The sequence below is a fragment of the Loxodonta africana genome, chromosome 6, assembly GCF_030014295.1.
Source record: "Loxodonta africana isolate mLoxAfr1 chromosome 6, mLoxAfr1.hap2, whole genome shotgun sequence".
Classification (NCBI taxonomy): Eukaryota; Metazoa; Chordata; class Mammalia; order Proboscidea; family Elephantidae; genus Loxodonta; species Loxodonta africana.
This window is the reverse complement of record NC_087347.1, coordinates 17,811,040-17,831,951: the sequence shown is the minus strand read 5'-3', so window position 1 is coordinate 17,831,951 and position 20,912 is coordinate 17,811,040. Positions and strand designations below refer to the sequence as shown.

At 37.5% G+C, this 20,912-nt stretch overlaps 1 protein-coding gene across 1 annotated transcript in view; it reads left to right on the top strand.

The window, feature by feature from the left end:
• Positions 1-20,912, top strand: part of LOC135231564 (putative serine protease K12H4.7) — a 65,428-nt gene that overhangs the window by 18,207 nt on the left and 26,309 nt on the right. Inside the window, exons 3-5 of the mRNA XM_064287391.1 lie at positions 178-410; positions 10,783-10,918; positions 20,235-20,349. Coding sequence (XP_064143461.1) covers positions 178-410; positions 10,783-10,918; positions 20,235-20,349 — 484 coding nt within the window. The remainder of the gene's footprint in view (positions 1-177; positions 411-10,782; positions 10,919-20,234; positions 20,350-20,912) is intronic.

The window sequence follows — 20,912 nt, the reverse complement described above, 5'->3', positions numbered from 1 at the left end:
TTCCAGCATTTCTTTGTCACTGTCAACCAGATCATGCTAACTGAAATTTCAAGTTGGACCTGATGTAAATATTCAATATCTTTTCATACTATTCATTTTTACTTTATAGTAAAGCTGATATTAAGCCACACATTCTCTGCTTTGTTGTCACAGAGTGTTTTTATGCTTTCATTGTAGAAATGTGAGTACTGCCAGCCTCCACTACCTCAGCAGCAGGCAAGCCTTGGCTGACATTGTGAACTTCCGAATTAAAATAGCAGAAAAAGTGGGACTCACCAAAAATAAATGGGTTGCATTTGGCTGCTCTTACGGTGGCTCCCTTGCAGTGTGGTCGAGAATAAAACACCCTGACCTGTTTGCTGCAGCAGTGGGCAGCAGTGCACCGATGCAAGCAAAAGCTAATTTTTACGGTAAGTCCATCTATATCTGGGAGTCACTGGGTGGCAAAAATGGTTAACAATCTGGGCTGATAATGAAAGGTCGGATGTTCAAGTCCATGCTGAGACATCTTGGAAACAAAGTCTGGCAATGTACTTCCGAAAAATCAGTCACTGAGAACCCTATGGAGCACAGTTCTACTTTGACACATATGAGGTCACCATGAGTAGGAATCAACATGGCGGTAACAAGTTTGGTTTTTATGGCACATATCTGCATATATATGTCTATATGTATTTTATATATATGTATATATATATGTATATACATATATATATATACATATATATAAAACAACAAAAGCATCTGTACATTAGTGATTACTAATCAAGCATGGTCCATCCAATAACACAGCATCACAGAACTGGTCTTGAATCTATCTTCCTATCCGTAAGATAGGGTCCATGAGAGATTCCTATGCTACCTACCATTGGTAGTTTGTATCCATATTTGCAGCTATATGATAGACGACAGCTTCTTAATTGGTGGACATGATGTGATAAGTCATAGCTTTTGATTTAATAATGAAAGAATTCATGATTTAGCTTTTTCCAAAAAAGTTAACAAAAAGATCTTTTTTAAAAATGATAAAACTTACCTATTCTTTTTTAATATTTTAACTTTTTTTTACTTTAGATGAAGGTTTAGAGAACAAACTAGTTTCTCATTAAACAGGTAGTATGCATATTGTTTTATGACATAGGTTACCAATCCCATGATGTGTCAACATGCTCCCTTCTCCACCTTGCGTTCCCTATTACCAGCTTTCCTATCCATTTCTGCCTTCTCATCCTTGCCCCTGGGCTCTCGTGCCCCTTTACTCTCAGTTTGTTTTATGGACCTGCCTAATTTTTGGCTGAAGAGTGAACCTCAGGAGAGATTTAGTTATTGAGCTAAAAGATGTCTGGGGACCATACTCTCAAAGTTTCCCCAGTCTCTACAGGCCAGTAAGCCTGGTCTTCTCTTGCAAATTAGAATTTTGTTTTACAGTTTTTCGCCAGCTCTGTCCCATACCCTGTATTGTCACCCCAATCAGAGCAGTCAGTGGTGGTAGCAGGGCACCATATATTTGTACTGGACTCAGTCTGGTAGAGGCCATGGCAGATGTGTTCTATTAGTACTTTGGACTGATATTTCTCTTATATCTTTAGTTTTCTTCCTTCTCCCTTGCTCATGTTGGGGTGATACCAGTGGAGTGCTTTGAATGGTTTCTCACAGTATTTAAGACCCCAGATGCTACTCACAAGGTAGAATGTAGAATATTTTCTTTATAAACTGTGTTATGCCAATTAATCTGGATGTTCCCTGAGACCCTGGTGCCCACAGCCCTCAGTTTGGCGCCTAGATCTCTCAGGGAGTTTTGATGTGTCTATGGAGCTTCCATGACCTTGTCTTGTATAAGTTGTTCTGGCATCCCCATTATTGTGTACTGTCTTACCCTTCACCAAAGTTACCACTTATCTATTACCTATTTAATGTTTTTCCATCCCCCCAACTCCCTATTAACCATAAAAGATTGTTTCATTTTGTGTGTAAAATTTTTGTGAGTTTTTACAGTAGTGGTCTCCTATAATATTTGTCCTTTTTTGATTGACTTATTTCACTCAGCATAGAGCCCTACAGATTCATCCATGTTATGAGATGATTCACAGATTCATCATTGTTCTTTATCATTGAATTATACTCCATTGCGTGTATGCACCATAGTTCATTTATCCTTTCCCCTGTTTTGGGGCATCTAGGTTTTTTGGATCTTTTTACTATTGTGATCAATGCTGCAATGAATATGAGTGTGCATCTACCTATTCGTGTGGTAACTCTTATTTCTCTAGGGTGTATTCTAGGAGTGGGATTGCTGGATCACATGGTATTTCTGCTTCGACCCCTCTAAGAGAGTATCATTTTGCAAAATGGTTGTACAATTTTGCATTTCCACCATCAGTGCATCAGAGTTTTGATCTCCAAGCAGCCTTTCCAACATCTGTTATTTCCTGTTTTTTTTTTTTTTGTTTATGCCAGTAATGTTGACATGCGATGATAACTCAGTATGCTTTGATTTGCATTTCTCTACTGGCTAGATGGAAAGAATACACAGAGTTATTGTACCAAAAAGAATTAGTCGATGTTCAACCATTTCAAGAGGTGGCATATGATCAGGAACTGATGGTACTGAAGGAGGAAATCCAAGCTGCTCGGAAGCCATTGGTGAAAAACAAGGCTCCAGGAATTGATGGAATATCAATTGAGATGTTTCAACAGATACAGCACTGGAGGTGCTCACTCATCTATGCCAAGAAATATGGAAGACAGCTTTCTGGCCAACTGATTGGAAGAGATCCATATTTATGCCTATTCCCAAGAAAGGTGATCCAAATGAATGTGGAAATTATAGAACAATATCATTAATATCACATGCAACCAAAATTTTCCTGAAGATCATTCAAAAATGGCTGCAGCAGTATATTGACAGGAAACTGCCACAAATTCAGGCCAGTTTCAGAAAAGGACGTGGAACCAGGGATATCATTGCTGATGTCAGATAGATCCTGGCTGAAAGCAAAGAACACCAGAAGGATGTTTACCTGTGTTTTATTGACTATGCAAAGGCATTGGACTGTGTGGATCCTAACAAATTATGGATAATATTACAAAGAATGGGAATTCCAGAATACTTAATTGTGCTCATGAGGAACCTTTACATAGATCAAGAGGCAGTTGTTCAGACAGAACAAGGGAATACTGATTGGTTTAAATTCAGGAAAAGTGTGTGTGAGGGTTGTATTTTTTCACCATACCTATTCAATCTGTATGCTGAGCAAATAATTCAAGAAGCTATACTATATGAAGAACAGGGCATCAGGATTGGAAAAAGACTCGTTAACAACCTGCATTACACCGATGACACAACCTTGTTTGCTGAAAGTGAAGAGGATTTGAAGCACTGACTGATGAAGATCAAAGACCACAGCCTTCAGTATGCATTGCACCTCAACTAAAGAAAACAAAAATCCTCACAACTGGACCAATGAGCAACATCATGATAAACGGAGAATAGATTGAAGTTGTCAAAGATTTCTTTTTACTTGGATCCCAAATCAACAGCCATGGAAGCAGCAGTCAAGAAATCAAAAGACGCATTGCATTGGGCAAATCTGCTGCAAAGGACCTTTTCAAAGTGTTCAAGAGCAAAGATGTCACCTTGAAGACTAAGGTGCGCCTGATCCAAGCCATTGTATTTTCAATCACATCATATGCATGTGCAAGGTGGACAATGCATAAGGAAGACCGAAGAATTGACCCCTTTGAATTGTGGTGTTGGCAAAGAATATTGAATATATCATGGACTGCCAAAAGAACGAACAGATCCGTCTTGGAAGAAGTACAACCAGAATGCTCCTTAGAAGCAAGGATGGCGAGACTGCATCTTACATACTTTGGACATGTTGCCAGGAGGGATCAGTTCCTGGAGAAGAACATCATGCTTGGCAGAGTACAGGGTCAGTGGAAAAGAGGAAGACCCTCAAGGAGGTGAACTGACACAGTGGCTGAACAATGAGCTCAAGCATCACAATGACTGTAAGGATGGCTCAAGACTGGGCAGTGTTTTGTTCTGTCGTGCATGGGGTCGCTATGAGTCGGAATCAACTGGACGGCATGGAACAACAACAACAACACTGGCTAGTGATAACGAGCATTTCCTCATGTATCTGTTGGCCCCTCAAATGTCTTTTTTTGGTGAAATGTCTGTTCTTTTTTTTTGCCTATTTTTTATTAGGCTTGTCATTTTTTTTTTTTTTTTGTAACAGTGTTGGATTTTCTTGTATATTTTAGAAATTAGACCTTCGATTTGTAACAGCCAAAAGCTGTTTCCCAATCAGTAGCTTCTTGTTTTACTCTTTTGGTGAAGTCTTTTGATGAGCATTAAGTTTTTAATTTTTAGAAGATCCCAGTAATCTAGCTTATATTCTAGAGTTTGTGTGTTATTGGTTACAGTTTGTATCCTCTTAATGCTATGTATTAGGGTCTCTAGTGTTGATTCTATTTTTTCTTCTACGAACTTTATAGATTTTGGCTTTATATTTAGGTCATTGATCCATTTTGAATTATTTTTTGTGTGTGTCTGGTGTGAGGTATGGATCCTGTTTCATTTTTTTGCAGATGGACATCCAGTTTTGCCAGCACCATTTGTTAAAAAGACTGTATTTTCCCCATTTGTTGGACTTTGTGCTCCTGTCAAAGATCAGTTGATCATAGGTGGATGGATTTACATTTGGGTTCTCAATTCTTTTCCAAATGGCCAATATATCTGTTTTCATACCAGTACCAAGCTGTTTTGACTACTGTAGCTGTATAGTAGGTTCTAAGGTCAGGTAGTGCAAGTCCTCCTACTTCATTCTTCATCTTCAGTAGTGCTTTACTTATCCAGGGCTTCTTCCCTTTCCATATAAAGTTAATGTTTATTTTTTTGTCTCTTTAAATAATGTTGCTGTTATTTGTGTTAGGATTGCCTTGTATTTGTAAATCACGTTGTGTAAAATTTTCATTTTCACCATGTTAAGACTACCTGTTCATAAACACGGTATGTTTTTCCATTTATGTATATCTCTTTTTGGTTTCTTGCTGTAGTGTTTTGTAGTTTTCTTTGTATAGGTCTTTTCCCACTCTGGTTAGATTTATTCATAACTATTTTATTTTTTAGGGCTATCTTAAATGGTATTGTTTTCCTGATTTCCTTTGTATCATTCTCTTTATTGGTGTATAGGAATCCATCTGATTTTGTGGGTCTATCTTGTACTCTGTTACTCTGCTTCATCTTTCTGTTAGATCCAGAATTTGTCTCCTGGAGTCCTTTGTGTTTTCTATGTATAGGATGATATCATCCTTAAAGAGGGACAGTTTAACTTCTTCGTTACCAGTTTAGATTTACTTGATTTCTTTTTCTCGCCTTGTTGCTCTAGCTAGGACTTCCAACACAATGCTAAATTGGAGTACTGATAAAGGCCATCCTTGTTCCTGTTCTCAAGGTGAATGTTTTCACCCTCTCTCCATTAGGAATGGTGTTGACTGTTTATTTTGTGTAGATGTTCTTTATTATGTTGAGAAATTTCCATTCTATACCCATTTTTTTTTCTTTATTGTACGTTAGATGAAGGTTTAAAGAAGAAACTAGTTTCTCATAAAACAGTTAGTATACACATTGTTGTATGACATTGCTTAACTTTACCTATTTTACTGATTGTGTCTATCAGGAATGGGTGTAGGAGTTTTTCAATTGCCTTCTGTGCATTGATTGAGATGATCATGTGATTGTTTTCTTTCCTTTTATTTATGTGGTGGATAGCATTGACTGATTCTCTAATGTTGAATCGTCCTTGTATAACTGGTTTGAGTCCTACTTGGTTGTGATCTATTATGTTATTTTATTTATATGATGCTGAATTCTATTGGCTAGAATTGTGTTGAGAATTTTTACATCTACCCTGGGTTTATATTTATTAGGGTTATTGGTCTATAATATTCTTTTGTCTGTGTGTGTGGTGTCTTTGCCTGGTTTTGATATCAGGGTTATCTGGCTTCATAGAATAAATTTGGAAGTGTCACTTCCTTTTCTATGTTCTGAAATAGTTTGAGTAGTACTGGTGTAAGCTCTTCTCTGAATGTTTGCTAGAATTCTCCAGTGAAACCATCTGGGTCAGGGCTTTTTATTTGTTGGATTTTTTTTTGTTACTTTTTCAATCTCTGTTATGTGTCTGTTCTGATTTTCAACATCATTTTGTGTTATTTTGGGTAGGTAGTGTTTTTCAAGGAATTTGTCTATTTCCTCTAGTTTTTCAAATTTGTTAGAGTATACTTTTTCATAATAATCTGTCACAATCCTTTTTATTTCCTTTGGGTCTGTTAAAACGTTACCCATTTCATCTCTTTTTTGGGTTATTTGTGTCTTTCTTGTTTTTCTTTGTTTAGTTTGGCAAGCGGTTTGCCAATTTTGTTGATCCATTCAAAGAACCAACTTTTGGTTTTGGTTTTTGTCCTCTATTGTTTTTCTATTCTCTGTTTTATTTATTTCTGCTCTGATCTTTATTATTTCCTTTCTTGTGGTGGCTGTGAGCTCCTTTTGCTGTTCTCTTTATTTTTGTTTGAGTTGTGTAGCTAATATTTTGATTTCGTCCCTTTCTTCTTTTTTGATGTGTGTGTGTATTGTTATAAATTGACCTCAGATGACAGCCTTTGCTGTGTCCAAAAGGATATGGTATGGTGTGTTTTCATTCTCGATTGAATTTTTTGATCCATCTCTGATTTCTTCTATTACTGAGTAGTTTTTAAGCAACGTGTTAATTCAGTTTCCAAGTAATTGAACTTTTTTCCTTGCTCTTCTTGTTGTTAATTTCTACCTTGAAGGCATTGTGGTCAGGATGAACTGTCCCTTTAATCATTTATATAGTGACCTTCTTTGTCCTTCATGGTGGATTTTGTTTTAAATGCTATTTTATGTGAGATTAGCATTGCCACTCCTGCTCTTTTTTTGGTAATTGTTTGCTTGATATATATTTGTTCCATACTTTGTTTTTTAATTAATTTACATCTTTCTTTCTAAAGTGTACCTCTTGTAGACAGCATATTGATGGATCCTTTATTATTATTTTTTTTTAATCCATTCTGTCACTCTGTGCCTCTTTATTGGTGTGTTTAGACCATTTACATTCACTATATGTATTGGTAGGTGTGAGTTTATTGCTGTCATTTTTGAGAGCACTTTTTGTTGTATTGATGTTTTCTTTGTTTTTCTTCCTCTCCTGTGCTGAAGTCCTTTTGTTTGTGGATTTTTTTTTTCTTTTTTGTAGATTTGGTTTTCCTGAGAGTTTATGTTTTTCTTCTTTATACTGGTGACTAGGTTTGTAAACTTTCTTTGTTGTTACCTTGAGATTTACCCTTACATTCTCAGGTTTGAATCAGTCTATACCTTCCTGTCCATTACAAAGTTCTATACTTATACTGTTTATTCCCTCTCTGTATTGTTCTGACATTGTGGTCATTACAGTTTAACCTCTCTGGTTCCATGTTGTAATTCTTTCTGTTTTACATAGTCCCTGAGAGTATATTTCCTTCGTTGGTTTCTGGCTGGTACAATCTTTGTCTTTGGTTTTAGTTAGTGTGATTACTGTATGGCTTTTTGATTTCTTTTGGGGGTCTATCCAATATGGGGTTCATTGAGCTTCTTGGAGAGCCAGCTTTTCATCTTTCATGATATTAGAGAATTTTTCTGTCAGCAATTATTCAATGATCCTCTCTGTTTCTTCCCTTCTCTCCCCCTGTTCTGGAACTTTAATCACTTGGAAATTTTTGCTTTTGATTGTATCCCACATAATTCTCAGAGTTTCTTCATTTTCTCTCATTCTTCTGATTTTTCCTCAGAGTTGTAGCCAAGTGTTTGTTTTCAATTTCACTGATCCCGTCTTTCATTGTTTCAGACCTGCTCCTCAGTCCTTCTGTGACACAGTCCATTTCTGAAACATTGTAGTTTATATTTTGGATTTCTAATTGTTGTTTTTGTATGATTTCTAGCTGTGAATTTACTTTGTCATTTTGTTCCTTTATTATTTTACTGAATTCTTTGATTTTTGGGTCTCTATTTTCCATGATTTTTTCTACCTTTCCCATAAACTTGTTGATTTTTTTCTCTCATTTTTGTCTTCTTTTTACTTGAGCTCTTGGATAGCTCTGAAGATTAAAGGTTTGAATTCCCTGTCAGGTAGTTCTAGTGTCTTTTATGCTACTGGAAAGTCATCTGATGTTTTATTTTGGACAGCTACTGCAGCAATTCTGTTCTTTTTTGTATGGTTTTTGATATTATGTGCTGTCTTTGGGTCAGTATTTTTTTTCTTTCATTTATTGATGTTATATTTGTTCGTTTCATCCTGCATCTTTCTTTTATTCAGTTACATCTGATCAGGCAGGCTGCAGGTTTTCGTTGTTTGCTCCTCAGTGGGCATGATACTTTCCACCTCCTTGTCCAATGGGCAGGGTCATTAGCTCAACTATGACTCAGCAAGTTCCAGCTGAAGGGAAAGGGCTGGAATGTGTTTTTTGCGGCATGCACTAGGGCCAACAGGGCAGGCTGGGAACCAGTCTGGGGCAGTTCCTGCTGGGCAATGCCTGTGCTGCTCAAGTGTTTCCTGTTCAGTGCATGGTGCAGGTAGGAAGGAAGGAGGGGTGTGGTTGATATGTCTGGAACTAAGATGGGTGTGGGAAAGAGGGGAGAGAGAAGAGAGAATAGGAGCAAAAAAAAAAAGTGCTAAGGGAGCAGGCCATTGGAGTGGAGAGATGAGAAACTGATAAATGGAGAAAAACAAAAGGAAAAGGAAAACAGAATAATAAATAAATAAAAAATAAAAAGGCAAAGTCCCTAGGGTCTCCAAGGGTGTGTATGGGAGACAAGGGAAGTGACTCCCAGGAAATGCAGTACACCATCTCTAGAAGGGGTAGAGATGTCACATACCACCAGGTATTCAGAAGACAGGAAAAGAATGTAAGTATAGGGAGATGAGGAACTAAGAAATGAAGAGAGATGAAAAGGAAAAAAGAGAAAAGAAATTCCCCGCAGGGATTCCACTGTCATGGCTTAGCTGAAAAGGATAGTGGCTCCCAAGTTTCATGGTACAGCCTGGCTAGAACGGGCTCCCAAGCCACAAAAAGAAAAACAAAACAAAACAAACAAAACATAACAAAATAAAACAAACAAACAAAAACCAGAGATCCCACCAGCATGGCAGTGCAGCCTGGGGGAGAAGTTCCCCAGTCAAGCAGCCCTTCACAGGATTCAAAAAGAAGCAAAGATTGCACATAGAGACAGGTGTTCAAGAGAAAGCAGGGGAAGGTGGTGAGAGGCATGGAACAAACCAGAAGAAGCAAATAAAAGCAACATCGGCAACAAAAAATGGTACTCAGAGAGCTGCCAGTGTGGGTGCAGTGAATCCAAGTGGCATGGGGACTAAGGCAGTGCCTCCCAGCCAAGAGTCTGCAGCTAGCGGGAAGCAGAGGAAGCTGAGCAAAGATAAGAAGTGTGGGGGGGTGGGTAAGTATATATTGTTGGTTACCGGGTGCTCTGTCTCCTGCTGGGAGCTTCATGAAGCTGCTTTCCCATGCTCCCTGCCTGGCAGTCTCTGATGTGGGTGGGGTGAATCCAAGTGGTACAGACCCTGTGTTTCCTGGCTGATTGAGCTACTGCAGCAAGCTATGAAGCCGGGAAGGTTATGCAGGGGACAGAACGATGGGGGATGGGAAAGCATATATCCCTGGTTACCAGGTGTTCCATCTCCTGCTGGAAGCAATGTGAAGCTTCTTTAGTCCAAGATGGAGGCCTCATTCTGCTTTAGCTAGTAGGGGACCTCTGCACATATCATTCCTAGCTCTATGTTCTCTGTTAGTTTCTTATTCCATTTCGTTCTTGACTGAGTTCTTTATCCCTTCATTTGATGCTTAGGGTTACAGAATTGACATTTGTCTCTGTTTTACTTAGTTTGTCAGGTCTTTACTGTAGAGGGACACTATGGTGCTTCCATCTATACCAGTATGTTGGCTCCTTCCAAAACTTACCTGTTTTGAAGTTGCCTTTCAATTTTTTTTCCTGCTACCTGATCCTGGTGGCATAGTGGTTAAGAGCTATGGTTCCCAAACAAAGGCCGTCAGTTTGAATCCACCAGGTACTCCTTGGAAACTCTATGGGACATCTCTACTGTCCCATAGGGTCATTATAAGTCAGAACGGATTTGACAACAAGTTTCCTTTTTGTTTTACCTGACTTTCTGATAAACTGTTTATAGTTAATGGCATTAGGATTTTTCAAAGTGGATAAGAATTCTGCAGTGGCAATTTGTGCTTCTGCATACAAGCTCTCATTAAAATGAATAAAGTGTAAAATTTCTACTTAAGTTTCTCTTTCAAAAAGAAAACAACCCACCTCACCAATAAAAGAGATACATTCCAGATAATTTTCCTTAAATATTTGAACTTTTCAAATATAAAAAGTTCAGGTTTCTATATCCTTCTTAGAGTATCATCTGGTCCAATAATTCTGAAATGTGTAAGTTTGAGGGATCTTTCTACCTATCTAGTTTAAAGAGTAAAACCATGCCCCAGTTCATTAAAAGATCAGGATGTACAGAGCATCGTTATAATTCTCTGTTTGCCAGTTACTTCTATTGGCATTCTGGGAAAATCTGTAAATTTTTCAGTTTCTTCAATTTGTCATAAAATGGAGGAAGTTGCAAACTTGAAAGAACTCTATTTTATAAATAGTTACAATTAAATATTACTGAATGTATTTTTTTTTTCCCTTATTCTTAGAGTACCTTGAAGTTGTTCAAAGATCTCTGATCACTCATAACAGACAATGTTTTCAAGCAGTGAAAGAGGCTTTTGGTCAAGTTATGAAGATGCTGAGACTTCGAAAATACCACAGACAGCTTAGAAAGGATTTCACGTAAGTGGATTGATTTGCCTGCGAGGGAGTCTGTGTCTAAATATAGTCTGGTATTTACTTGAAGTTACATCATTCGTGTCATTTTCTTACATGCTGTAATGGATTGAATTATGTCAACCCCAAAAATGTATCTATCAACTTGGTTAGGCCATGATTACCATTATTCTGTGTTTGTCCTCCATTTTGTGATAGTAATTTTATGTTAAAAGATTAGGGTGTGATTGTAACACCACCCTTATGCAGGTCAAGTCCCTGATCCAAGGTAAAGGGAATTTCCCTGAGATGTGTCCTGTACCACCTTTCTATCTCTCAAGAGATAAAAGGAAAGGGAAGCAAGCAGAGAGTTGGGGACCTCATACCACCAAGAAATCAACACCAAGAACAGAGTGTGTTGTCTTGACCTGGGGTCCTTGTGCCTGGGAAGCTCCTGGACCATGGGTAGAGTGAGGACAAGGACCTTCTTCCAGAGCCGATAGAGACAGGAACCCTTCCCTTGTACCTGGCGCCTTGAATTTGGACTTTTAGCCTACCTTACTATGAGGAAATAAATTTCTCTTTGTTAAAGCTATCCACTTGTGGTATTCTGTTGTGGGAGCACTAGATCACTAAGACACTTGCATTGCATTGCATTACATTGCATTGCATTGCATTGCACAAATTACCTGCAAATGATTGCTTTAGAATGTTAAAAAGCAAGCATGTCACATTAAAGATTAAGGTGCTCCTGACCCAAGCCATGGTGTTTTCAAAAGCCTCATATGCAAGCGAGAGTTGGACAATGAGGATTGAAGTTCAAAAATCAATTGATATCTTTGAATGTTAGAGCTGGCGAAGAATATTGATTATACCACGCACTGCCAGAAGAATGAACCAATTTGTCTCAGAAGAAGTACAGCCAGAATGCTCCTCTCACACACTTTGTACATGTCACATGAGGGACCAGTCCCTGGAGAAGGATATCATGCTTGGGTAAGTAGAGGGTCAGTGAAGAAGAGGAAGACCCTCAACGAGATAGGATGACACAAGACTGCAACAGTGGGCTCGATCATAACAACAATTCTGAGGATGGCTCAGGATTGAGCAGTGTTTCCTTCTGTTGTAAGGGTCGAAATTGTTCGGAACCAACTGATCCTAACAGCAACAACAACAAAAACAAGAAATAAGGAAACCATTGTTTAAGATCTGTATTAGAGATTTCTATGGTAGTGGTGGAAGTACTTTTTGAGTTTCTTAAACTTAAAAAAGTTAGGATCAAACAAATATGTTAAAATGTTTTCATAGATTCATAGAATAACTAGAGTGCTATGAATAGTAGGCTTAGTGTAACCTACATGACCCACAAATGTGTAGTGTTTTTTCATATACAGTTTCTGAGTCTCTCCTTGTTGTTATTATTAGGTGCCTAGGATCAGTTCTGACCCATAGTGACCCTGTATGTAACAGAAGGAAACATTGCCCGGTATTGTGCCATCTTCACAATCATCAATCCATCTTCTTGACAGTCTTCCTTTTTATCATTGATCCTTTTCTTTACCAAACATAATGTTCTTCTCTAGAGATTGGTCCCTTTTGATGACATATCTACACAAAGCAAGATGAAGCCTCATCACTCTTAAATCTAAGGAACATTCTGGCTATATTTCCCTAAATCCATTGCCATGAAGTCGATTCAGACATATATCCACCCTGTAAGTCTCTCTCTAGACCTACTACTGAGTAAGAATCTCGAAGGGGACAGGATTGGGGAACTGTATTCTTCCCCTGGTTAAATATACAAAATATTCATTATATAAGTTTTGTATCTTCTTTGTACAATTGGTAAAAAGATTGAAAATTTTGGTAGAGATATTCCCTACACTGAATCTCATTTCTGCCTCTAGTTTTGTTCGCAGGTTGCTCGCCGTTCTGGAACCTTCTTTCTTTTCACCCTACACAGATTGTATCCATCATAAACCCTTGATTAAATTCTACCTCCTGACTAAAGTAATAGCAGACTTCTATGTGCCTAGCATTGTGCTAATAATCCATCCCCATAGCAATCCTGTGAGGGAGCGCCTATTCTCCTCCCTGTTATAAAGGCCAGGGAGGCTTGGAGAAGTAAGGTTGTTGTTTTTCTATTTAGCTGTTATTATTTTGCCCCTAATTCCTCGCAATCCTGTGCAGAAAGGAATGCAGTTTCCTGCTCCTCAGCCATCCCCTTGTTAAGCATGAGCCCTGTTGTTGCAGTACTGAAACAATCGTTCTCCTCGAGGGTTTTCCTCTTTTTCACTAACACCCTACTTTTACTAGAATGATGCACTTCTCCAGGGATTGATTCCTTCTGAGAACAGGTCCAAAATATGTGAGACAGAGTCGCACAATTCTTGATTCTAAGGAGCAATTCACCTATATGTTTTTCAAGACAAATATGTTCATTTTTTTTGGCATTTCATGGTATATTCGATATTCTTCCTCAACACCATAATTCAAAGGTGTCAAATCATCTTTAGGCTTCCTTATTCTTTGCCCAGCTTTCACATGCATATGACGCAATTGAAAACACCATGGCTTGTGTCAGACGGACCTTAGTTTTCAAGGTGGCATCTTTGCTTTTCAAAACTTTAAAGAGGTCATTTGCATCAGATTTATCCAATTCAATGTGTCCTTTGATTTCTTGACTTTTGCTTCTATGGGTGTTGATTGTGGATCCAATTATAATGAAATTGTTGACAACTCCAATCCTTTCCCCATTTATCAAGTTGTTCCTTATTGTTCCAGTTGTGAGAATTTTTGTTTTCTTTAAGTTAAGATGTAACCCATACTGAGGCTGTAGTCTTTGATATTGGTCACTAAGTGCTTCAAGTCCTTTTCACTTTCAGCAAGCAAGGTTGTGTCATCTGCATAAGGCAGGTTGTTAATGAGTTTTCCTCCAATCCTGATGCCATGTTCTTCTCCATACAGTTCAGTTTCTCAGATTATTTGTTTAACATACAGAATGAATTAGTGAAAGAACACAACTTTAAGGAAAACATTTCCTGATTTCCAATGTTCTGTTCAGAGGACTGCCTCTTGGTCAATGTACAAGTTCCACATGAGCTCAGTTGAGTGTTCTGGAATTCCCATTCTTTGCAATGCTATCCGTAATTTGTTATGATCCACAGGGTGGAAATCCTTTGCATAACATATAAAACACAGGTAAACATCTTTATGGTATGGTGTGCTTTCAGCCAGGATCCAGCTGACATCAGCAATGATATCCCTGACTCCACATCCTCTTCTGAATCCACCTTGAATTTCAGACAGTTCCCTGTCATTGCACTGCTGCAGTTGCTTTTCAATGATCTTCAAAAGAATTTTACTTTTGTGTGATGTTAATGATACTGTTCAATAATTTCTGCATTTTGTTGGGCCCCCTTCCTTGGGACTAGGCATAAATATGGATCTCTTTCAGTTGATTGGCCAAATACCTGCCTTCCAAATTTCTTGGCATAGATAAGTGGGTGGGCACTTCCAACATTGCATCCATTTATTGAAACATCTGAATTGGTATTCTGTCAATTCTTGGTGCCCAGTTTTTCACCAATTCCTTCAATGCAGCTTGGACCTCTTCCTTCAGTACCGTCAGTTTCTGATCATATGCTACCTCCTGAAATGGTTGAGCATCCACCAATTCTTTTTGGTATAGTGACTCTGTGTATGCCTTCCATTTTCTTTTGATGCTTTCTTTATCGTTTTATATTTTCCTCATAGAATCTTTCAATATTTCAATTCAAGACTTGAATTTTTTTCTTAAGTCCTTTCAGCTTCAGAAATGCGTAGCATCTTCTTCCCATTTGGTTTGTAACTCCGCAAGTCATTATAATACCTTAATTTGTCTTCTAGATCCGGATTTTGAAATTTTCTGTTCAGCTCTTTTACTTTATTATTTCTCCCATTTGCTTTAGCTACTTAACTTTCAAAAGCAAGTTTCAGTCTCTTTTGCCATCCACTGTAGTCTTTTCCTTCTTTTCTATCTTTTTATGACTTCCTGCTTTTGTCGTGGATGATGTCCTTACCCATTCCACAACTTGTCTGGTTTTCCGTCATTAGTGTTAAATTTGTCAAATCTGTTTTTTGGTGGTCACTATATCCAGGTAGGATGTACTCAAGGTCATACTTTGTCTCTCAATTTGTTCTAATTTTAATCAGCTTTAATTTGAACTTGAAAATGAGCAATCGATTTTCTGGTTTGCAGTTAGCCCCCACCTTGTTCTGACTGATGATATTGAGCTTTTCCATTGTCTCTTTTCACAAATGTAGTCGATTTGTTTCCTGTGTATTCCACCTGGTGAGGTCCATGTGTATAGCTGCCGTTTATTTTGTTGAAAAAAATCTATTTGCAGTGAAGAAATCATTGGTCTTGCAAAGTTCTATCATGTGATCCCTGGTATCCTTTGTATCACCAAGGTTGTGTTTTCTAACTGCAGACGCTTCTTTTTTGTTTCCAACTCTTGGATTACAATCCCCACTAATTATCAGTGCATCTTGATTGCATGTTCCATAAATTTCAGACTGCATAAATTGTGAAAAATCTTCAATTTAATTGGCCTTAGCTGTTGATGTGTAACTGGTATTAACTCTTCCTTTATAGGCATATGGATATTAGCCTATCACTGACAGTGTTGTGTTTCAGAATAGATATTGAATTTTTTTTTTTTTTTTGACGATGAATGCAATGCCATTCCTCTTCAAGTTGTCATGTCTGGCATAGTAGACCATACAATTCTTTGATTGAACCAGTTAAATTTAGAGAAATATTTGTAGCTGGCTTCAGATCTGATGTGAATTCTATTTGAGGGCATTTAAATTCTCCTAAGTGGAAGTGGGAGCCCTGATTGTGCAGTGGCTAAGAGCTACTGCTGCAGGGGAAATTAAATGCCTTGGCCAGAAGAAATGGGTGAATTGTCAAATATTCTTGAGATATTTCTGCTAATGATAAGTTGTGGCCATTTGAACTGTTCTCTTTTCTCTCCTTCCATTTAAGTGATTTTTATATGGGTTCTAATTTATCTCAGCCCACACATAGATTCAGGAAAAAGTTAAATGTAATGTATTTTACCAGTTTTATGTTCCAAACACCTTGTGCATTTAAAATCATTCAGAAACTTTTTTGTTTCACATTGGCCTTTGAATATTTCTGGAATAAGTTGGGAAATGTAGGATACTTAAATATCTCCTTTTTATTATATTTTTAAAGACTGAAAACTAGTGAGTTTCTTGGACTTTTTATTACCATGAGTTAAATTGACTAAGTCTCTTTTCTCCCAAGTGCATAAATATATTGTTAGCTAAAGTGGGAATTGCATATTAACTAAATTGTAAACTAATGGCAGCATTAAGTTTTATTTCCAGAAAGACCAATCACTCTAGTCTTGTGTTTGTAAACTGTTGTTAATATGTATTGCCAGGTGGTCTCTATATGTTCTTGTTTTGTTGTTGTTAGGTGCCATTGAGTTGGTTCTGACTCATAGCAATCCTATGCACAAAAGAAGAAACACTGCCCAGTAGTGTACCATGCCTAAAATCATTGTTGTGCCTGAGCCCATAGTTGCAACCACTGTGTCAATCCATCTCATTAAGGGCCCTCCTCTCTTTTGTTGACCCGGTACTTTACCTAACATGATGGCCTTCTCCAGGGACAGAGGTCTCCTGACAATATGTTCAAAGTATGTAAGACTTAGTTGCGCCATCATTTTTCTTTTTTTCTCTTTTGTTGACCCTGTACTTTACCAAACATGATGTCCTTCTCCAGGGATAGATGTCTCCTGACAATATGTTCAAAGTTTGTAAGACTTAGTTGCACCATCTTTGCTTCTAAGGAGCATTCTGGTTGTACTTCTTCTGAAACAGAGTTGTTCCTTTTTTGGCAGTACATGGTATATTCAGTATTTTTCATCAATGCCACAATTCAAAGCCATCAATTCTTCTTCTGTCTTTTTTTATTTATCGTCCAGCTTTCCCATGCCTATGATCTGATTGGAAATACCATGGCTTGGGTTCAGTGCACCTTAGGCTTTAAGGTGACATCTTTGCTTTTCAATACTCTAAAGAAGTCTTTTACAGTGGATTTGCCCAATGCAAATCATCTTTTGATATCTTGACTGCTACTTCCATGGGTGTTGATTTTGGATCCCGGTAAAATGAAATTCTTGACATATTCAACCTTTTCTCCATTTACCATGATATAGCATATTGGTCCAGTTGTGAGGTTTTTTTGTTTGCTTGTTTGTTTCATGTTGAAGTGTAATCCTTATTGAAGGCTGTGGTCTTTTATCTTCCTTAGTAAGTGCTTCATGTCCTCTTCACTTTCAGCAGCATTGCAGTGTCATCTGCATAATGCAGGTTGTTAATGAGTCTTCCACCAATCCTGATGCCCCATTCTTCTTCACAGAGTCCAGCTTCTCAGATTATTTGCTGAGCATACAGATTGAATAGGTATGGTGAAACGATAGAACCCTGATGTAAAACTTTCCTGACTTAAACCACTCAGTATCCCCTTGTTCTGTCCAAACAACTGTCTCTTGATCTAGGTAGAGGTTCCTCCTGAGCACAATTAAGTGTTCTGGAATCCCCGTTTTCACCAATGTTATTCATAATTTGTTTCGATCCACACAGTCTCATACTTTTGTGTAGTCAATAAAACACATGTAAACATCTGTTATTCTCTGCTTTCAGCTAAGATCCATCTGACATCAGCAATGATATCCTTAGTTCTACATCCTCTTGTGGATCGGGCCTGAATTTCTGGCAGTTCTCTGTCGATATACTGCTGCAGCCGATTTTGAATGATTTTCAGCAAAATTTTTACTTCCATGTGATATTAATGACATTATTCAAAAATTTACACATTCTGTTGAATCACCTTTCTTGGGGATAAGAATAAATATGAATCTCTTCCTGTTAATTGGCCAGGTAGCTCTCTTCCGAATTTTTTGGCATAGATGAGTGAGCTCTTCAGTGCTGCACCCGTTTTTTGAAACGTCTCAATTGATATTCTGTCAATTCCTGGAGACTTGTATTTCTACAATGCCTTCAGAGCAGCTTGGACTTCTTCCTTCAGTACCATCAGTACCTGATCATATGGTACCTTTTGAAATGATTGAATGTCGACCAATTTTTTTGGTATAATGACTCTGTGTATTCCTTGCATCTTCTTTTGACGCTTCCTGAGTCATTTAATATTTTATCAATAGAATACTTCATTATTTGCAACTAGAGGCTTGAATTTTTTCTTCAGTTCTTTCAGCTTGGGAAATATAGAGCATGTTCTTTCTTTTGGTTTTCTATCTCCAGCTCTTTGCACTTTCCATTATAATACTTTGTCTTCTCAAGCTGCCCTTTGAAATCTTCTGTTCAATTATTTACATCATCATTTCTTCCTTTTACTTTAGCTACTCGACATTCACTAGCAAGTTTCAGAGTCTCCTCTGACATCCATTTAGGTCTTTCTTTCCTGCCTTTTTAATGACCTCTTGCTTTCTTCATGTATGATATTCGATGTCATTCCATAACTCTTCTGGTCGTCGGCCATTAGTGTTCAACATGTCAAACCTGTTCTTGAGAGGATCTATAAATTCAAGTGGGATATACTCAAGGTCATTCTTTGGCTTTCATTGATTTGTTCTAATTTTCTTCTGCTTCACCTTGAGCTTGCATACGAGCAAAATGAAAATAAACAGCGGCAAATGTGCCTTAACAATCAGAATATGGAATATATGAAGTATGAAAACTGGAAATTTTCAAAAATCAAATGGAACATATAGACACCAATATCCTATGCATTAGTGAGCTGAAATTGACTGCTATTGGCCATTTTGAATGATCCAATCATATGGTCTACTATGCCAAGAATGACAACTTGAAGAGGAATGGCATTGCATTCATCATAAAAAAGAACATTTGAAGATCTGTCCTTAAGTACTACCTTGTCAGTGATAGGATAATATCCATATTCCTACAAGGAAGGCCAGTTAATATGACTATTATTCAAATTTATGCACCAACCACTAAGGCCAAAGATGAAGAAAAGGAAGATTTTTACCAACTTCTGCAGTCTGAAAGTTGATTGAACAAGCAATCAGAATGCATTGATAATTACTGGTGATTGGAATATGAAAGTTGGAAACAAAGAATGCACGGTAGTTCAAAAATAGAGACTTGGTGATAGAAATGATGCTGGAGCTTGCATGATAGAATTTTGCAAGAGCAAGGACTTCTTCACTGCTAATATTTTTAAACCAACATAAACAGCAAGCCTATGCATGTACCTCACCAGATGGAATACACAGGAATCAAAGACTACATCTGTGGACAGAGACAACGGAAAAGCTCAATATCATCGGTCAGAACAAGGTCAGGGGCTAACTGCAAAACAGACCATCAATTGCTCATTTGCAAGATCAGGATGAAACAAGGTCTCTATATAGGGCCGCATAATAAAAGAGTAATGTCTCCAGCTATCACTAACAGAAGAGGTGGGCTTAGACATATGGCTCTTTTCCAAAGGCTGGAGTCGAGGGAGCAATTCCTTCAGAACTCTGTGCCATGGCAATAACTGCAGGGAAAGGCCAAGGTTTAAACACAACAGACTACTTGTAAACAGCATGTCTTTGGACTAGAGGTGTGATGGAGGTCAGTGCTATGAAGCCAAAGGTTCTCAGAGAGGCAAAGAAGTGTTCAAAGGACTAGGGCCAGGATGTAATGGGGAGCAGGCTTGAGATGTCCGACTGGGTTAGACAGAATAAAGTGTTGGAGGCATAACGGATAATCCTTGTGATTCTTCCCTATAATCTTAGAATCCTTCTGCATCTCTATTTCAAAGTTAGTTATCTGCTAATATACACTGTGTGTGTGCATGTTTGTGTGTGTAGCAGCGTAGAAATGGGATCAATATATGTGTATTGTTACTGTAATTGGGAAGAGCATCAAATATCATTTTAATCTCAAATTATTGTATATTACAGAGTCATATTCCTTAAAAAAATGAGTCTTCAGCAATGTTAGATTTTCAAAGATAACCACTGTCTCAGAATACTCTCGGAATTTTTTGTGATCCAATGCATTGATTCGAATGAAAGCATTTTGATAACAGTAGTGTTACATAAATGTTGGATGGAATTATTTTCGTAGACATAATTTGAAAACTTAAAGTAGGGACCATAATTTATTTCTCCTTCCACAGTGTAAATATTCTGAAGAAATCTAGTATTAATTCAGTTTGGATTATTTTCTACATTTGGGTTTTGATTTTGAAGAGAAATTGAATTTCACTTCTGTTTTCCTGTTTTCTTTCCCCTAGGTTATGTAAACCTCTGAAACATTACTCTGAAATGGACAAAGCCGTTTTTATAGACCTTTTGATTTTTCCTCTTAAGTCCACTGTTCAGGAGAATGACAATGAAAAGGACTATGAGGTAAAAAAAAAAAAAAAAATGTAGAAAGAAAGGGAGGAGGGGCGTAGAACATATGGAGAAAGAAAGAAAAGCTCAAATAGGTAGTCTCTACTTGTCTATGTGTCATAAATTAGTTATAGAGAAAGACACCCATGGTTTGGGTGTATTTTTAAAAATTCAAACAGCACATATAAGCTTCCATTCTGAGAATCAAACTAAATGATGGAAAATGTCATCTACCAAATTATTAATATGCTACAACTTCCTCATCTTACTCATCTTTTATTCTAAATACACTTGGAAACTCTTTAAAAAATGCAATAATGGCTACACTGTAGGACAGAATACAACTATTTCAATAAACTGTTTCATTTCCAAAATTTTAGAAAGCTGTCCCATTAATTAGGAGTACTCTGAGTCTGACCTATTTGATTTTAACAATTATAATTACAAAAAAAAAAAAGAAATCATGTCTTGTGTGGACTGAAGAAAAGGACATGGTGAATTTCAATACCATGAATAACTCTCAGAAGCAGGAAATTTAAAAGCAAATTTGAATATGAAGATGATAACATTTCTAACTC